The 18,319-nt window shown below is 38.5% G+C and overlaps 1 protein-coding gene across 6 annotated transcripts in view; it reads left to right on the top strand.

The window, feature by feature from the left end:
- The window catches only part of NVL (nuclear VCP like), a 95,595-nt gene that overhangs the window by 31,692 nt on the left and 45,584 nt on the right, over positions 1–18,319 (top strand). For 5 of the 6 annotated variants that reach the window (XR_005199803.1, XM_017526396.2, XM_017526394.2 and 2 more), the window contains 6 exons: positions 1,218–1,335; positions 3,156–3,300; positions 6,096–6,345; positions 7,885–8,103; positions 10,390–10,494; positions 14,376–14,438. Coding sequence is in view for 5 of the 6 variants with exons in the window: in XM_017526396.2 (XP_017381885.1) it covers positions 1,218–1,335; positions 3,156–3,300; positions 6,096–6,345; positions 7,885–8,103; positions 10,390–10,494; positions 14,376–14,438 (900 nt within the window). In the remaining variant the exon portion in view is untranslated. The remainder of the gene's footprint in view (positions 1–1,217; positions 1,336–3,155; positions 3,301–6,095; positions 6,346–7,884; positions 8,104–10,389; positions 10,495–14,375; positions 14,439–18,319) is intronic. The other variant, XM_017526395.2, reaches the window with a different exon arrangement.

The following is an 18,319-nucleotide window of genomic DNA, read 5'->3' as shown; positions in this document are numbered from 1 at the left end:
CTCCTGACCTCTGGTGATCCACCCTCCTCGGCCTCCCAAAATGCTGGGATTACAGGCGTGAGCCATGGCGCCCAGCCTACAATATCTCATTTCTTATAGATTCGCATATATATAGCCAAAGGAACAGCTCTGTGTTTTCTGAAAGACCTAGAGAATATCAGGTGCCTCTCCTCTTTCTCTTTGTGTTCATCATTTTGGTGAATTACTGGAAGATGGCAGTTCCAGCTGAAAAGGCCATTTTAACATTTCTGAGTGTACAATTCTGTGGCATTAAGTACATTCACATTGTTGTGTAATCATTACCCCCATCCATTTCCAGAGCGTCTTCAGGTTCCCAAACAGTAACTCCCCATTCATCTCTCCCACCAGTCCCTGGTCACCACCACCATTCTACTTTTTGTCTCAATGAATTTGACCACTCTTGGTAGCTGATTGTTACATCTTAATTTATTCTTTCTGAACGCTATCTAGTTTATTTCTTAAAAACAAAACAACAAAACTGGAGGTGATCATTACACTGATGTATTAGAACTTTACCATCCTTTCTTTATTCAATGTAGTCTTTAAAATAAGCTTCTGGTACTTTTCAGTGTGGATGCTGAGAAAGTTCTGGAGATGGATAGTGGTAACGTTTATACAACAGTCTGAAAGTATTTAATGCGACTAAACTATATACCCAAAGTGGTTAGAATGGTAAATTTTGTGTATATTTTACCACACATTTTTTAAAAAGCTTCTGGTGCTTCTCAAATTTCCTCTTATAGCAAATCATAGAGAAAGACTTGGAAATTTTTATGTTGGTAGAAACCCTCCTAACGTTTCTCGTAAGCTTGGGTTTGCTAATTTAAAGTTTATAAACTTGTTTTTAATTTTTTTTGTGCATATGCTTATTCAAAATCATTGTTTCTATTTCATAGCATAACAAATGTGACTAATTTACAAAAGAATTTCAGTAGATTTATCACAAAACATGCATTGATGAAGACACTATAAGTGTGTTGCCCTCTCAGCAGTCTCTACTATGTACTTTTAAGCATCTTGGTTCTTTTAAGTCAGATAAAAATCAGAAGTAATACATGTGAACTGCTTCTTTAGGGTTATTCTTTTGGCAAATGATCCTTGAACTTTAAGATTTTCCAAAAAATGTATATGCTTAACTGTGCTTTAGTATAGGTGATGTATTTATGGTTGTCTTTATGTGATATTTTTATTTCCAGTCAAATGCACCATGTATCATTTTCATTGATGAAATTGATGCTATTACACCCAAAAGAGAAGTTGCTTCAAAAGATATGGAACGAAGAATTGTAGCCCAACTCCTAACCTGCATGGATGGTCAGTTTAAAATAATGAATTCATTTTAAGATAATAAATGTTTTAAAATAGTATAATTAATACATAAAGATATAAAATATTCAAATAGTAAATATCAAATAGTGTGGAAAAAAAAAAAAGTCATACTGGGCACAGTGGCTCACACCTATAATCCTAACACTTCGGGAGGCTAAAGGAGGAGGATTGCTTGAGCCTAGTAGTTTGAGGCCATCCTGGGCAACATGGCAACACCCCACCTCTAAAAATAAATAAAAAGAAATAGCACATATTTTGTGTACACAAGAAAATTTGAAGTACATATTTTATGTTTTTGCATTACCAGGTTGTACGTTGCTTCTTCTGATTGCTTGGTTGATTGATCGATTGATTGATGAGATAGAGTATTGCTCTGTCACCCAGGCTGGAATGCAGTGACATAATCATATCTCACTGCAGCCTTGACCTCCTGGGCTCAAGTTATCCTCCCATGTAAGCCTCCCAAGTAGTTGGGACCCCAAGTGTGCACCACCATGCCTGGCATTTTTTTTTTCTTTGAGACAGAGTCTCACTCTGTCACCTAGGCTGGAGTGCAATGGCATGATCTCACCTCGCTGCAACCTCCGTCTGCTGGGTTCAAATGATTCTCCTGCTTCACCTCCCAAGTAGCTGGGATTATAGGTGCATGCCACTACACCTGGCTAATTTTTATATTTTTAGTAGAGACGGGGTTTTGTCATGTTGGCCAGGCTGGTCTCAAACTCCTGGCCTCAGGTGATCCACCGCCCTCAGCCTCCCAAAGTGCTGGGATCACAGGCATGAGCCACTATGCCCAGGATCTTTTGTTTGTTTGTTTGTTTGTTTTTGTTTTTTTTTTTTTTTAAAGACAGGTTGTCACTATGTTGCCCAGGCTTGTCTCAAACTCCTGGGCTCAAGCGATCTTTCTGCTCAAGCGATCTTTCTGCTCAGCCTCCCAATGTGCTGGGATTCTGTTTTATTTTTATCTAAAATTTTCTTACCATGTCTCTTAGGCCTGTATTATGAGAAAAGCTTTTATGGCTCCCTGCTGGCTAAAGGACACACTGTATAAACTCCTCATGATTTAATTAGCATCTTACTACCTTCTTGTTACCTGTGAGATAGAATAACCTCAGACTCCTTGCTGTTCAGTCCTGGTTCAGTTGAGAGAAATAATACTTAAGAAAGATAAGATTTAAGCCCTCAGTTTTGCCCATTCCTAGAAATGCATCCCTAGGTTAAGCCAGAACAGCTGAAGACTCTTTTGTATTCCCCTGCTCGAATTAAAAGTTTTATCAGTCTGTTCTGAGACACAGACTCCTGCATCCTCCCAGCCTTCCTGTTGTTGTCCTGCTCACCTTGCCTGGATGTGCCATGCATGCTTGACCCTCTGTGCTTTTACTCATCTCTTTCTTCTACGTAGAATTCCACTAACCTGTATATCTGCTTGTTAAAATTCTGTTTACCCTTCAAGGCCTTTCTGAAATGTTACCACTTCCATGGACCCTCCCTTATTCCTCAGTTGGAATTCATCATGTCTTTTCTTACATCTGTTATTATACTTCACAAAATGTGTCCTATGCCATTTTTTTATTTACACACTCAGTGTTTCTCAATAGATTGTGAACTGTTGAGGACAGAGTTTGTATTTTATTTATCCTCCTCACACCTGTTACATATTTGACATTTAATAAATATTGGTTTTATATGTATGTTGCTGTCAAAATCTGTAATACCTTCTCTTCAACCATGAAATGATTTCTGAAAGCATTATTGCCCTCAATATCAAGTGCTTTGTTCACCACTCCTTCTCTATCTCTTACTAGATCTGAATAATGTGGCTGCTACAGCCCGGGTCCTAGTTATTGGAGCTACTAATCGACCAGACTCATTAGACCCTGCTTTGAGACGTGCTGGAAGGTTCGACCGAGAAATATGCCTAGGTATCCCAGATGAAGCATCCAGGGAAAGGTATATTATAGCATGAAGTTTGTATACCACTAAGTCATCTTAACTGAATGCTTTGAAAGTAAGAAATACCATGTAGCCTTTTCTTTCTCTCCCATTTTCTTTCTTTTTGTGCCAGTTAAACTGATTTGAAAAAGGAGAAGCCCACATTAAGAAAACCACTTATGGCCGGGTGCAGTGGCTCACACCTATAATCCCAGCACTTTGGGAGGCTGAGGCAGGTAGATCTTGAGGCCAGGAGTTCAAGACCGTTTAAGCCTGGCCAAGATGGTGAAACCCCGTCTCTACTAAAAAATACAAAAATTAGCAGGGCTTGGTGGTACACACCTGCAATCCTAGCTACTCAGGAGGCTGAGGAAGAGAATTGCTTGAACCTGGGAGGCAGAGGTTGCAGTGAGCTGAGATTGTGCCAATTCACTCCAGCCTGGTGACAGGGTAAGACTCTGTCTCAAAAAAAAAAAAAAAAAGCCATTTATGCCTAGGTGCAGTGGCTCATGCCTGTAGTCCCAACACTTTGGGAGGCCAAGGCAGGAGGATCATTTGAGGCCAGGAGTTTGAGCCTGGGGAACATAGTGCTACCCTGTCTCTACAGAAAATAAAATTAGCTGGGTACACACCTATAGTCCTACTACTCAGGAGGCTGAAGCACAGGAGGATTGCTTAAGCCCACGAGTTCGAGGCTACGGGAAGCTATGATTGTACCGCTGCACTCCAACCTGGGTGACAGAGGTAGGCCCCACCTCTGTAAAAAAGAAGGAAACAATTTACTCATCAGTAGGATAATTGTTTTGGGTTGTTTTTTCGGAAGTAATAATGGACTTAGGTATCCATACTCATTTGTCTGGTCTGAATTAACAACGGATTGCTTTCTTTAGTTGGCTGACCAGGTTAGCAGCAATGTCTGGAGCTATGGAATACAGCAGTGCCACCTGGTCCACATATAGGTTAAATGTGAGTACTATGGTGTGGACAGTCAGACTTGCAGAAAGAAAAAAAAAAATCTGAGTACCTTTATTGCATATTGCACTAACCTGCCTGAGACCACAGGTTCTGTTACCAGTAATGAAATGGCAGCCAGAAAGTTGAAAGCTGCTTGCTGCAGCACCATCCTTTCCTAGTAATTGAGCAAATGAGTAATGTCCGTAGAGCAAATAAACATCCACCAATAACCCGAAATATAACTTCTTAAGCAAGACTGTCTACCGCACTGTTGAGGCGGTGGAGTAGAAATCTAGTTAAGAAATGTTGTGAAATATTAGACCGTATGCATTGGCTCACCACCTATAGTCCTAGCACGTTGGGAGGCTGAGGCAGGCGCATCACCTGAAGTCATGAGTTTGAGACCAGCCTGGTGAACATGGCAAAACCCTGTCTAAATTTGCGTAATAGCAAATTGTGTGTGTCTTTTGGAAATAGTTCTTTAGTGAAGTTTTCTTAATTCCCATTATTCAGAGTATCAAAGTGAAATTTTTAAAAAATTGTCAGTAATGTTTATCTGCTTCTATTCTGCTCACTCACTTACATGGTCCCAAATGATTTTTCTATCATTTATTCTTTATTAGCTTGACATTTGAAAATATTAGTGTTCTTTACAAATTTATTAATTTCAAAATACCAGTTTGCTTGTCCAAGTTAGTTTATAATATCAAAATATGTAAATAACAATTAACATTCATTGGGCAGTAACTATGGATCAGCCACTGTTTTATGTACTTTGCATGTATTCATTTTTAGCAATAACCCTCTGAATAAGTGCTACTATAATATAGATTTACTAAATGAAGAAACTGAAGCACAAAGATTAAGTAACTGGCCCAGATTACAAAGGGTAATAGAGCCGGTATTCAAACTTTTGCAGTTTGGCTTCAGACCTTTCATCCTGAATATCTATTTTTTTTTTTTTCCCAGATGGAGTCTTGCTCTCTCACCCAGGCTGGAATGCAGTGGCACAATCTTGGCTCACGGCAACCTCTGTCTCCCATGTAGCTGGGATTACGAGTGCCCACCACCATGCCCAGCTAATTTTTGTATGTTTAGTTGAGATGGGGTTTTGCCTGGTTGGCCAGGCTGATCTCAAACTCCTGACCTCAGGTGATCTGCCTGCCTCAGCCTCCCAAAGTGCTGGGATTGTCGCTATAAGCTACCACACCTGGCTTCATCCTGAATATCTTTACTGCTTTTAAGTTTTAATTTAGTAGGTCTTATCAGAAATTGTTCAAGGTATTCCTTCAATAACAATTATCTAGAAGTCCAGATTTTTATAGATACCATGTTGCCAGTTAGGTTGAACAAAATTTTTCACATGTATAGTACAGAGGATGAACAATAGGTAAAGATAAATTTGGAGAAGTAACTGTTCTAATATAAAATAGGAAGTATATGGCAAGATAATTTTCAATGATGAAGAGAATTAATGGTTTGTGTCAATGTGGGGGCTTTTATTTCTGGTAGATATCCATTTAATCTACTCTAAAAGTACGCTCATAAGTTATTTACCTCATTTCACCTGTAATGTTGTAAATACTTAAAGGCAAAATATTTTTTTAAAATTCTATGTATTCCTCACAGCACTTAGTATGGCTCCTAACAAAGCAGATATTTACCATGACCCTTTCTGGAATAAGATAGGGCATGTAATAATGACTTAGCATTTGTTGAGTGAATGAACTATTTGATCTTGTATAGTATCCATTTTAATATCATTGGCAGAGGTGAAGGACTTCAAATAAATATATTTGGTGACTTGTTTTTAGTATTAGATTAGGAATCTGAAATTTTTTTCTCTGTCTTTTCTGCAGAATACTTCAAACATTGTGCAGAAAACTGAGACTTCCTCAAGCTTTTGATTTCTGTAACTTAGCACACCTAACTCCAGGCTTTGTTGGTGCTGATCTGATGGCACTGTGCCGAGAGGCAGCAATGTGTGCAGTCAATAGAGTCTTAATGAAGCTACAGGAGCAGCAGAAGAAAGATCCTGAAATGGAAGATTTGCCATCTAAAGGAGTCCAGGAGGAAAGGCTGGGAACTGAGCCCACTTCTGAAACACAGGTGTTTTCTCTAAAGGCACCTTAAGCTGTCCTTTTAATGTTCTTTGTGTTATCTTACATTGAAGCAGGGGTCAATATAGTTGAGGTTTATTATTTCCTGTTTTATTGGCATTCAATCCATAAAATAATTATCAGTTATACCCACTTATATATATAATTTCAGAAATGCGAGTTGTTTTATGTTTAGTTTATTCTGAATAAATTTATTTTACAATAATGATTATGAAATTCTGGAATGGGGTTGGCAGACTGTGGCCTACCCACCCACCACCTGTTTTTGTAGATTAAAGTTATATTGGAACACAGCCATGTTCATTTGTATACTTGCCTGTTTCTGCTTTCATTTCATGGCAGAATTCACACAGGAGTCTGCAGCAGAGACCGTGGCCCACAAAGACTACAGTGTTTACGGTCTTGTCCTTTACAGAAAAAGATTGTCAACCCCTGTTTTGGCATTGGCATTTAATTATATCTCCTGGTTAGCTTTTGGTTAGGTAGATTAGGATGGTCTGTTGACACAACAATATCCAGGTCTTATCTTAGTTGCAGATAGCTCTGGAGGACAGTCATGTGAATGAGAGGGGACATTTATCAGTCTAAGATCAGTATTAAATTTTTTAATTTTGTGAGTCATGAAAACTCAATTATATGTAGCATTTTATAGCTTGTACAGATGGCTTCTGTGTTATATAATTTGATCCCTGTGACCTTATATAAATACCATTATTTTCCCCATTTTATAATCAAAGACACTAAGCTTAAGAGAGAGGTTGTAATTTGCCCAAGGCCATACAACCTCTCCTTTTTAGAGCAGGAGCTTAAATACAGATCTTTTGTTCTCAGATAATTTGTTTTTTTCTTAGTCATTTGAAACTGCAATTACTTCCATAAAATATAACAAACTCATTTCTTTTATAATATTGCATGGAATATAAAACCATCATATTTCATTAAAAAAAAAATATTCCATATAAATTAATATTTTACAAGTTGAATTAATTGATTACCTGTTTTTTAGACTTGTCTTTTCATGTTCTTCACAAAGCAAGATATCTGCCTTATAAGTTTAAGATTTGATAGTAATAGGAAAACTGCCTTGTCTCTACTTAGTTGATAAACTATCAAGGAACCATATTAATGAATTATACTACCTCCAACATAACTTTGTTTTAATTTCATCAGAATTCAGCTGATGAATTTTATTGAATATTTATAAATGAAACATGGGAAATATCATGGTTGCTGAAATGAATATTTGCCAACTGCTTATATTTGCTATACTTAGCCCTAAAAATAGTATAGAGAAATCATTCTTATATATTTAATTATAATTGGTATATCTTTACTTGACCAGAGCATATGATCCTTTGGAGTAAAATGAACATGTCTCATGTCAAAGAGAAAATTATTGAAATATATAGAAGTTCAGGATAGATTATAGAAATATTGCGGTAATAATTTTAACAAGTAGAAAATGTAACTTTTCAATAACTGTTGTGGTGGTTTTTTATTTTTTTCCCCCTCAATTGTTCCCTTCAAGGATGAATTACAAAGGCTGCTGGGGTTGCTAAGAGACCAAGATCCCCTCTCAGAAGAGCAGATGCAAGGACTGTGCATTGAACTGAATGATTTCATTGTTGCTCTATCCTCAGTCCAACCCTCTGCCAAAAGAGAAGGCTTTGTCACTGTCCCTAATGTGACATGGGCAGATATTGGTGCCCTGGAAGACATTAGAGAGGAGCTCACTATGGCAATATTGGTAGGTATATCAGCTGCCAAATATTATTGGCATGTCATGGATTAAGGACCACAGATAAAGCTCCGTGCATGTGTACTAGGTTCTGTGTCTAAACTGACTTGAATATAACACTTTTTTCAAGTGCCCCCACAATGGTTTTTCTTTTGTTTGAGATCCAATTTATTTGTTCATTTTTTTTAATTGATGTATCATAGTTCTAAATATTTTCGGGGTACGTATGGTATTTTGATACATGTATTAAATGGGTAACGATGAAGTCAGTAATTGGGATATTTGTCACCTCAAATGTTTATGTTTTCTTTGTGTTGGGAACATTACACTTTTTTTCTTCTAGCTATTTTGAAATATACTTTTTTCTGCTAGCTATTTTGAAATACGCTTTTTTCTTTTAACTGTTTTGAAATATTTCCCTACTGTGCTATCAAATACCAGAACTTATTGCCCCTACCTAGCAACCTAACACCTAACTCTGTGTGTGTGTGTGTGTGTGTGTGTGTGTGTGTGTTTTGAGAAGGAGTCGCACACTGTCGCCAGGCTGGAGTGCAGTGGTGCCATCTTGGCTCACTACAACCTTTACCTCCTGGGTTCAAGCAATTCCCCTGCCTCAGCCTCTCGAGTAACTGGGCAACAGGCACGTGCTACCATGCCTGGCTAATTTTTTTTTATATTTTAGTTAAGACGGGGTTTCACCATGTTGGCCAGGATGGTCTTGATCCACCTGCCTTGGCTTCCCAAAGTGCTGGGATTACAGGTGTGAGCCATCTTGCCCAGCCTGTGTTTTTTTAACCCCTTTAACCAACTTCTCTTTATCATACTCCTTCCTCTCTGCTTTCCGTTCCCAGCCCCTGGTAACCATCAATCTGCTCTCCATCCCCATGAGGTCCACTTTATTAGCTCCCGCTATGAGTAAGAACATGCAATATTTGCCTTTCTGTACCTGGTTTATTTCAGTAACATGATGACCTCTAGTTCCATCCATGTGGCTGCAAATGACAGGATTTTATTCATTTTTGTGGCTGAATAATATTTCATTGAGACCTATTTTATGCTGATCCTTTTGGTTGTGCGTCATTTCTATAGCAGTGAGTTTAAACAACAACAAAAAACTTATGCTTTCAATCAAGACCAAATTGTTTGACAAAGACTTTCTGAACTTGATAATACTGTTATGGGTCAAGGCAGTTTTAATGCACATGAAACTTTGGATTAATTTTTATTGACTTTTTTTTTTGGGTGAGGGGAGGCAGAGTCTCGCTGTGTCACCCAGGCTGGAGTGCAGGTGGCACCATCTCGGCTCACTGCAACCTCCGCCTCCCAGGTTCAAGTGATTCTCCTGCCTCAGCCTCCCAAGTAGCTGGGATTACAGGTGCACACTGCCACGCTCAGCTAATTTTTTGTATTAGTAGAGATGAGGTTTCACCGTGTTGCCCAGGCTAGTCTCGAACTCCTGAGCTCAGGCAATCCGCCCACCTCAGTGTCCCAAAGTGCTAGGATTACAGGCATGAGCCACTATGCCTGGCCAATTTTTACTCACTTTACTTTTCTACTAATCATTCATGGTTCATTAATTGAAATATGATGGATTTAGAGGTATGTACTACTGAAATAAAAAATATGCTGGAATTATAGTGAACAGGTATTTGGCTTTTAACTATGCGAAAGTTACTGCTGCATCTCATTTCTTAGAGACCATTGCCTAAACATTTTATAACATATAAATTTAAATTATTTTCTAAAAAATCTTTGTTGAAATATTATATCGTTATGTCTAAGCTGTTCTTAGATGTTACGTTTAAGTATAAATTCCTCAAGCGCAAGGACTTTTCTTTTTATCACCACAGAGCATGAACAGGTAAACCAGGTACTCTTTACATCTTCAGGCCTCACAGTCATGTTAAAAGTATGCCTGAGAGGCTGCACGCAGTGGCTCGTGCCTGTAATTCCAGCACTTTGCGAGGCTGAGGCAAGTGGATCACCTGAGGTCAGGAGTTCAAGACTAGCCTGGCCAACATAGTGAAACCCTGTCTCTACCAAAAATATAAAAATTAGCTGGGCATGGTGGCATGTGCCAGTAGTCCTACTTACTCAGGACACTGAGATGGGAGGTTTGCTTGAACCCAGGAGGCAGAAGTTGCAGTGAGCTGAGATAGCACCACTGTACTCCAGCCTGGGTGACAGAAGGACACTAAAAAAAGAGAAAATATATATCTAGAGATCATATGAACCTGCAGTATAAAGTGGACATGTAGTGGATTGCCATATCTGTTCTGATGTAATTCTTTCTAGGCACCAGTACGCAACCCGGACCAGTTCAAAGCTCTTGGATTGGTGACTCCGGCTGGGGTGCTCCTTGCTGGTCCTCCTGGCTGTGGGAAGACTCTGCTGGCAAAGGTATGATATGAGTTCAATTGCATGTAATTTGTTACTATCAGATGGATAATATGAATATAACTTTAAGTATTACAGTGAAATAAATCTTATGCATGATTTTTATTAGAGGTTCATTTTAGCAAAAGTAACAACTTTCTTCATGAAAGTTTCCTACTTTTTTAAATTACAAAGGCACATGATTGAAAAATGTTTAGATTGGCCAGGCACAGTGGCTCAGGCCTGTATTCCCAGCACTTTGGGAGGCCAAGGAGGGCAGATCACGAGGTGAGGAGATCAAGGCCATCCTGGGTAACATAGTGAAACCCTGTCTCTACAAAAACACAAAAAATTAGCTGGGCATGGTGGTGCGCCTATAGTCCCAGCTACTCAGGAGGCTGAGGCAGAATTGCTTAAACCTGGGAGGCAGAGGTTGCAGTGAGCCAAGATGGCGCCATTGCACTCCAGCCTGGGTGACAGAGCAAGACTGTCTCAAAAAAAAAAAAGAAAGAAAGAAAAATGTTTAGATCAACCATAATCCCATCAATTTTAACATAGCAATTATTATACTTTCTGTGTATTATGTTTTGGCATTTTAGTGAGTAGTATTTCATAGTTTTAGTTCTTACCTGACTTGGTTTCCTGCTTTGGTATTGTTATTGTTTACAACTTAAATATTTTCGTCTATATTTCTTATAATTATTTTCTAAAATTGTTTTTTCATAATAGAAAATAATAATAAGCAAAAAGGAAAAGAATTGTATATAATTCTCTCACTACTACCTGCTACTAACCATTGTTTCATTTCATTGTCAATCCCTCTGATATTTTTCTGTGCATACATATCAAAGTAATTGTACAAAGTAACTTGTACATTCCTTTTTACAAATATAAGCTTTTTAGACATATTTTTCTCACTTAGCTATATTTCCTGAACATCTTCACATGTCAGTATATATTGATACATATCAATATTTTTTTCTTTTTCTACATATCAATATTTTTTTTTTTTTTTGAGACAGAGTTTCACTCTTGTTACCCAGGCTGGAGTGCAATGGCGCGATCTCGGCTCACCGCAACCTCCGCCTCCTGGGTTCGGGCAATTCTCCTGACTCAACCTCCTGAGTACCTGGGATTACAGGCACGCACCACCATGCCCAGCTAATTTTTTGTAGTTTTAGTAGAGACGGGGTTTCACCATGTTGACCAGGATGGTCTCGATCTCTTGACCTTGTGATCCACCTGCCTTTGAGTAGTCCTGTTCACAGCAGAAAGGAGGTAGCTTGGACAACTTGAAAAGCATATATAGTACTAAAACATCATAGATCCACATTTCTCCTCTTCTCCCCGCTACTAAACTGCCAACAATTGAGGACCACTCTGTTTAGTCAGGTTTCTTTTATCTGATCTGTGGGAGCAGGGACTCTTACCTAGGACTCCACGGTTGGATTTTACAGTTTCACTGGATCTATGAGCCCAGGCAATGTATTGTGTATATATGTATTGTTTCTGGGGAAGAGTGTTCACAACATCTTTCATCAGGTTCTCCAAGGGGTGCAAGACTACATGCCCAAGAATCCAGAAATAGAAATGTCCTTGAATGGCAGGTGCAAGGTGTGACCTAAAGTAAAGTTAAGCGACAACTCGTAGGTCAGAACCTAGAGACCTAGAGTTGCATATAAAATTAGGTATTTGGCTGATCTTGATTGTTTTGTTTACTCAGGATAACAAAATAATACAATTTTTCTTGGCACCTGCACATACTAAGTATGTAACTAGCATAAAGTCAGGGCATGAAGTTACTGGAGCCAACAAACTGAAAACTGTTGATGGATAAGAATGAAACTGAAAATAATATAGTAGAAATCATTTACTCATCTAGAACTAGTATATAGCATGGAAACAGAGCTCGTGACACTAAGCACAAGATTCTTTGCCAGAAATTGAAGTGCTAGGGATAAATTAGTGAACAAGATACATACTGTAGTGGAATTTACTATCTGCAAGGGGCCAGCAGTAAATAAGTGAACGTAAAACAATAAAATTGGGCGGGGTGCGGTGACTCACACCTATAATCCCAGCACTTTGGGAAGCTGAGGCGGGTGGACCACCTGAGGTCAGGAGTTCGAGACCAGTGTGGCCAACATGGTGAAACCCCGTCTGTACTAAAAATACAAAAATTAGCTGGGCGTGGTGGCACACGCCCGTGATCCCAGCTCCTAGGGAGGCTGAGGCAGGAGAATAGCTTGAACTGGGACCCGGGAGGCAGAGGCTGTAGTGAGCGGTGCTCATGCCATTTGCACTTTTGAAAGAGTCTTCTGACTGTTTGTTATATGGAAAATGGATTGGAAGAAAGCAAGAGTGAAAGAAGAACAGAGGCCGGGGCACGGTGGCTCATGCCTGTAATGCCAGCACTTTGGGAGGCCAAGGTGGGCAGATGACTGAGCTTAGGAGTTCAAGACCAGCTTGAGCAACTTGGCAAAATTTCATCACTACAAAGAATACAAAAATTAGCCGGGCATAGTGGTGTGCACCTGTAGTCCCAGCAACTTGGGAGGCTGAGCTGGGAGAATTGCTTGAGCCTGGGAGGCAGAGGTTGGGGGTTGGAGAGGGTTGGGATAGTAAGAATCAGGAGTCCAGTTTTGGAAGTGATAGGTTTGAAATGCTTGTGTAATCCAAGTGGTGATGCTGTGGAATAAGTGGAACAGATCGGGAGCTCAAATACCAGGTTCTAAGAGTGGGAAAGAACTCTTCCCTGATTATTTTGAAGTTCTAATTGATTTTATTCAGGTTTCACCTCTGCATTCAGATTGTAATTCTTAGACTCTCCTACACATACAACTATACAGCCTGATACTGATGTCTTTAATTTTTCGTTTGTAAATGAATGAATGATTACTTTCATCCCATGAGGTATTTCTTGAGTACAGAGACTAGTATTTCACCGGAATGCCAAACTAGGACTATAAATGTATTTACATAAGCATGTTTATGTAAACAAATGTTCACATAAATATTTGTGTCATTTCCATTGATTTGTAGCCTTAGTAATTCTTAGAAAGTCATCGGGTTCGACCTGGGCAATGTGACAAAACCCTGCCTCTACCAAAAAAATACAAAAATTAGCTGAGTGTGGTGGCATACTCCTGTAGTCCTGGCTCCTCAGAAGGCTGAGGTAAGAAGATTGCCTAAACCTGGGAGGTTTAGACTGCAGTGTGCTGTGACCTCACTACTGTACTCCAGCCTGGGAAACGGCAAGACTCTGCCAAAAAAAAAAAAATAAACGTGAAATTTTTTTTTAAAGTTGTAGGTTAACATTTCCTTTGATTTTTCTCTTTATCCATTCCCCCTTTCCCATTTATTTGTCTTTTTCCCTTTTTTTTTTTTTTTTTTGTTTTGTTCTGCCTCTCTCCATTCATTCTTTTTATTAATTCTTCCCTTTTATCTGTGGGTATCTGGTAGCTGTAATTTTTTATTTGTTTTTTGAGACAGAGTCGTGCTCTGTCGCCCAGGCTGGAGTGCAGTGGTGCATGCAGTCTGGGCTCACTGCAACCTCTGCCTCCTGGGTACAAGCAGTTCTTCTGTGTCAGCCTCCCAAGCAGCTGAGACTGTAGGCTCACGCCACCACACCCAGCTAATTTTTGTATTTTTAGTAGAGATGGGCTTTCGCCACATTGATCAGGCTGATCTCGAACTCCTGACCTCAGATGATCCACCCACCTTGGCCTCCCAAAGTGTTGGGATTATAGGCGTGAGCCACTAATAAGAAAGAGGTAACTATTAATATAAAAAGGGAGATGCAGACTTAAGACCACACAAAGTCCTTGCATTGTCACACATCATTATATTATTATTATTATCTTATTGTGTATTTGCCTTATTTGTGTCCTGTTTCCTCTCGCTAGGCTGTTGCGAATGAGTCTGGACTAAATTTTATATCTGTCAAGGGCCCCGAATTACTAAACATGGTAAGTTATTGAGCATGAGACATCATTTTATATTAGAAAGAATAATGGTCATGCAAATTATGGGGTAAAATGTTCTCAGATCTTTGAGCCATTGTGGTATTTTGGTATTTAAAATCAGTGCTGTAGGAGTGAGGAGATTGAGCTTTGCTCTCCTCTGCTACTTTGTGTGTATCAATGCTTTCTCAATTAAGCCTATTAACTTCTGAGCTTTTCCCACAACTAGAAGCAATAGAGCCAAGATTTCAACCTGGATTGTCTGACTCCTGATCTACTTTTTGTCCTGTTGTTGAGTGGCTCAGATGAGTTCTGTATTAGCAAATAAAAATAATTCTGGAGATAGAAGTCACTCAAGTGCCGTATCTTCCTTCTGCATTTAAGCAATTTATATCCAAATTTAAGATACTGAATTTCTTATTTCTTGTTCCTCTCTATGAAATGTAAAAATGCCATTCTGTGAAATATTCCAACAAAGAAGAAATGAGGGTAACATTTGTTTTAGAAGGTTTTAAAAATTTATCTCTACCCCAATGTTTAAATCTTTCCTATTGTGTATTACTTTCTCCCTAAAATAAGAGAGTTATACTTAAGTATGTCCTACAGGCTTTTTACATACCTCTTAACTTTTTTATACTTCATTTTGACTTTCTAGCAGAAGTGGAATTAGATATGAACCTTGAAGCAGAGGGCATTGGTAGGAACTGGGATTGGAAAAGAAGGTTATAGCCAGACATTGAAGGGCCTTTATACCAAGCTAGAGTTTGGATGTTAACTTCAAAATATCAGAGAGCTAATAGAGGCTTTAAAGCAAGAGTGTAACATATTTTTAAAGATTGCAATTAATAAAAATTTTATTATGAAATATTTCCACATATAAGGAATTACAACGTGTAATATAATATACCCCCATGTATCTACCACCCAGCTTTAAAAAAATAAATACACTTAAAACTTCTTGCAAACCCTCCCTCATGATGTTCTCTATTCTGTCTCCCATGGAACTTACTACAAGGCTGAATTTGGTGCTTTTTAGTTCCATGCACTTCTTTCTATATTTACTATCTATGTTTATCCCTAAACAATATATACTATTATTTTATATGTTTCAAAAATATGAGGCCAGGCACAGTGACTAACACCTGTAATCCCCAGCAATTTGGGAGGCTGAAGCAGGAGGATCACTTGAGGTCAGGAGTTTAAGACAGACCAATATAACAAGACCTTGTCTCTACCAAAAAAAAAAAAAATTTATGCCGGGCGTGGTGGCTCCTGCCTGTAATCCCAGCACTTTGGGAGGCTGAAGGGGGATGGATCTCGAAGTCAAGAGATCGAGACCATCCTGGCCAACGTGGTGAAACCCTGTCTCTACTAAAAATACAAAAATTAGCCGGGTGTGGTGGCACGTGACTGTGGTCCCAGCTACTCAGGAGGCTGAGGTGGAAGAATTGCTTGAACCCAGGGGTTGGAGGTTGCAGTGAGNAAAAAAAAAAAAAAAAAAAAAAAAAAATGTAATTTTTTTAAATATGAGGTTTATGAGATAATTGGAAATGTTAGTGCTTACTAGATGTTTGATATTAAAGAAATACTAATTTTTAAGTGTGATAATGACATATTAAAATCATTATATTTTAGAAATACTAAAATATTTACAAATAAAATAGAACACCTAGGATTTTCCTCAATAAAACAAAGGAAAAAAAATGGATAGGAGTATAGATGAAGCAAGATTGGTCATGAATTGAGTTGATGATAATTCAAGGTCAGTGATGGGCACATTTGAGGTTTATAACTTACATCTACTTCAGTTATAAGTTTGGAACTCTCCTTATAAACTCTCCATAGTATAAAATTAGCTGGATGTGGTGGCGTGTACCTATAATCCCAGCTACTCAGGAGGCTGAGGCAGCAGAATCACTTGAACTCGGGAGGTGGAGATTACAGTGAGTGGAGATCGTACCACTGCACCCCAGCCTGGGCAACAGAGTGAGACTCCATCTCAAAAAAAAAAAAAAAAAAAAAATTAGATGATCTAATGAGGAATATGGGCATCTTGGGATTGAGAAATGAGTTCACTCTAGGACATTTTAGATTAAACAGCCATCTGGAGATGTCCAGCAGGCAAAAGGAAATGTGAATCTGAAGCTCTGAAGAGATTTGGAAGTCAGTATCATCTAAGTGGTACCTAAAACCATGGGAATGGGTTCAGTCTGGTAGGATAAGTTTATTAAGTAAAAGAACAATTACATTAAGGGCCTCTGACAGAACCCTGGAAGATTCCAACAAGGGATAAAGAAGCAAGATCTAGCAAAGGAGACTGAAAGTGATTGGTCATTAGATGGAGGACACCCTGGACTTTCTAAGCCTGAAAACCAAGGGAAGATGAGTTTTTCAACCTTGTCAGTGTGACCAGTATAAAAGATTGAGAGTGGGACTTGGGATTTGGTAATTAGAAGGTCATTGGTGGTTGTAGGGAAAATAAGTTTAATAATGATGTTTGCAAAAGCCAGACTAAAATGATTGAAAATTTGATGGCCAGTAAAGATTTTGAGATAATATAGGATCTTTACGAGAAATTTTGTATGTTTCAAATAAAGGCCAAGATAGGCTTTTCTTTTATTTACTTATGTTTAATCATTGTTGCCTTGTTAAGATTAAATAGGTTTTAATCTGTCCTTGTTGAAACTTTAGGTTTACCTTTCTCTAAATTAAATTTCCTTTTACCTAGCTGCCTTGGTTTGCCATTTCCAAAGTCACTTTGCCAACGGTATTGATTGTTCTCTGCTGTTCCTATCTGAAACTTAATGTCTCCCAGCCCCCAATATCCTTTCTTTTGTTACAAGAGTACTGAATATTTTGCTTCAGCATCACAAATTTAGTTTTTGTTGAATTAGATTTTCCAGGAAAGCCTACTATATTTTTACACTGTTTATTATATTTGTGTACTGTGTGCTATATTTGTACACTGTGCAGGATGTTATGAGAGAAAAATCTGAATAGGACTCCTGCTTTCCAAGGGCTTTGTAACATAATATAGTGAAGTAGAAGAGCTCAAATGTTATTATAGTACAGAGTACTTTAAAAGCAAAGCAGAGAGTAATGGTTAGAATGATTAATGAGGATCTTTCAGAATGCAAGAAGAAATGTTTGGAGGTAGGTTGGAAAGCAGTTCAAGTAAGGGAAGCAGAATGAGCAAAAGTTCAAAGAAAAGTGCCAAAAGGATGTGAGAGAAGGTAAGTTCTAGTCAAATGAAAAAATAACACTTTAATCACTATCATCTGTGGTGTGTTATTTTTTGCCTTGATTATTTGTTGTGGCCATATACTCATTAAATAGGATAGGTGATATGAAATAGTTGGCACTGTAGGCCAGGCACGGTGGCTCATGCCTGTAATCCCAGCACTTTGGGAGCCTGAGGGGTGTGGATTATTTGAGGTCAGGAGTTAGAGACCAGCCTGACCAACAAGAAGAAACCCCGTCTCTACTAAAAATGCAAAAATTAGCCAGGTGGTAGTTGTGGCACGCCTGTAATCCCAGCTACTCTGGAGGCTTACTTACTTACTTAGTCCTAATGTTATAGTTGCTTTTGAATTGCTATATTTCTTGACTGATCTTAATGTTTTATATTTATTTAGATTTCAACATAGAGTAAGCCATTATGAAACCTGTTAAATGCCTAGTTGGCTCACTTTGCCTCCTCTGATGCTGTATGACAAAATAGCTCATCCTTTATTTAGTAAGATGACTTGTGTAGAAATAACAACAAAACAGTAATTTGACTTGTGTGCATGTAAAATACTGTTGAATAATGAAAATTACTGCTGGATATTTTATATGCACAAGGCTTACAAGGTTAGTTCTATAGCCAAAAGAACTCTGGCAAAAAA

This window comes from Cebus imitator, unplaced genomic scaffold (genome assembly GCF_001604975.1).
Source record: "Cebus imitator isolate Cc_AM_T3 unplaced genomic scaffold, Cebus_imitator-1.0 Scaffold42, whole genome shotgun sequence".
NCBI lineage: Eukaryota > Metazoa > Chordata > Mammalia > Primates > Cebidae > Cebus > Cebus imitator.
Note: the sequence above shows the minus strand (reverse complement) of the source record. Positions and strands in the feature narration are given on the sequence as shown.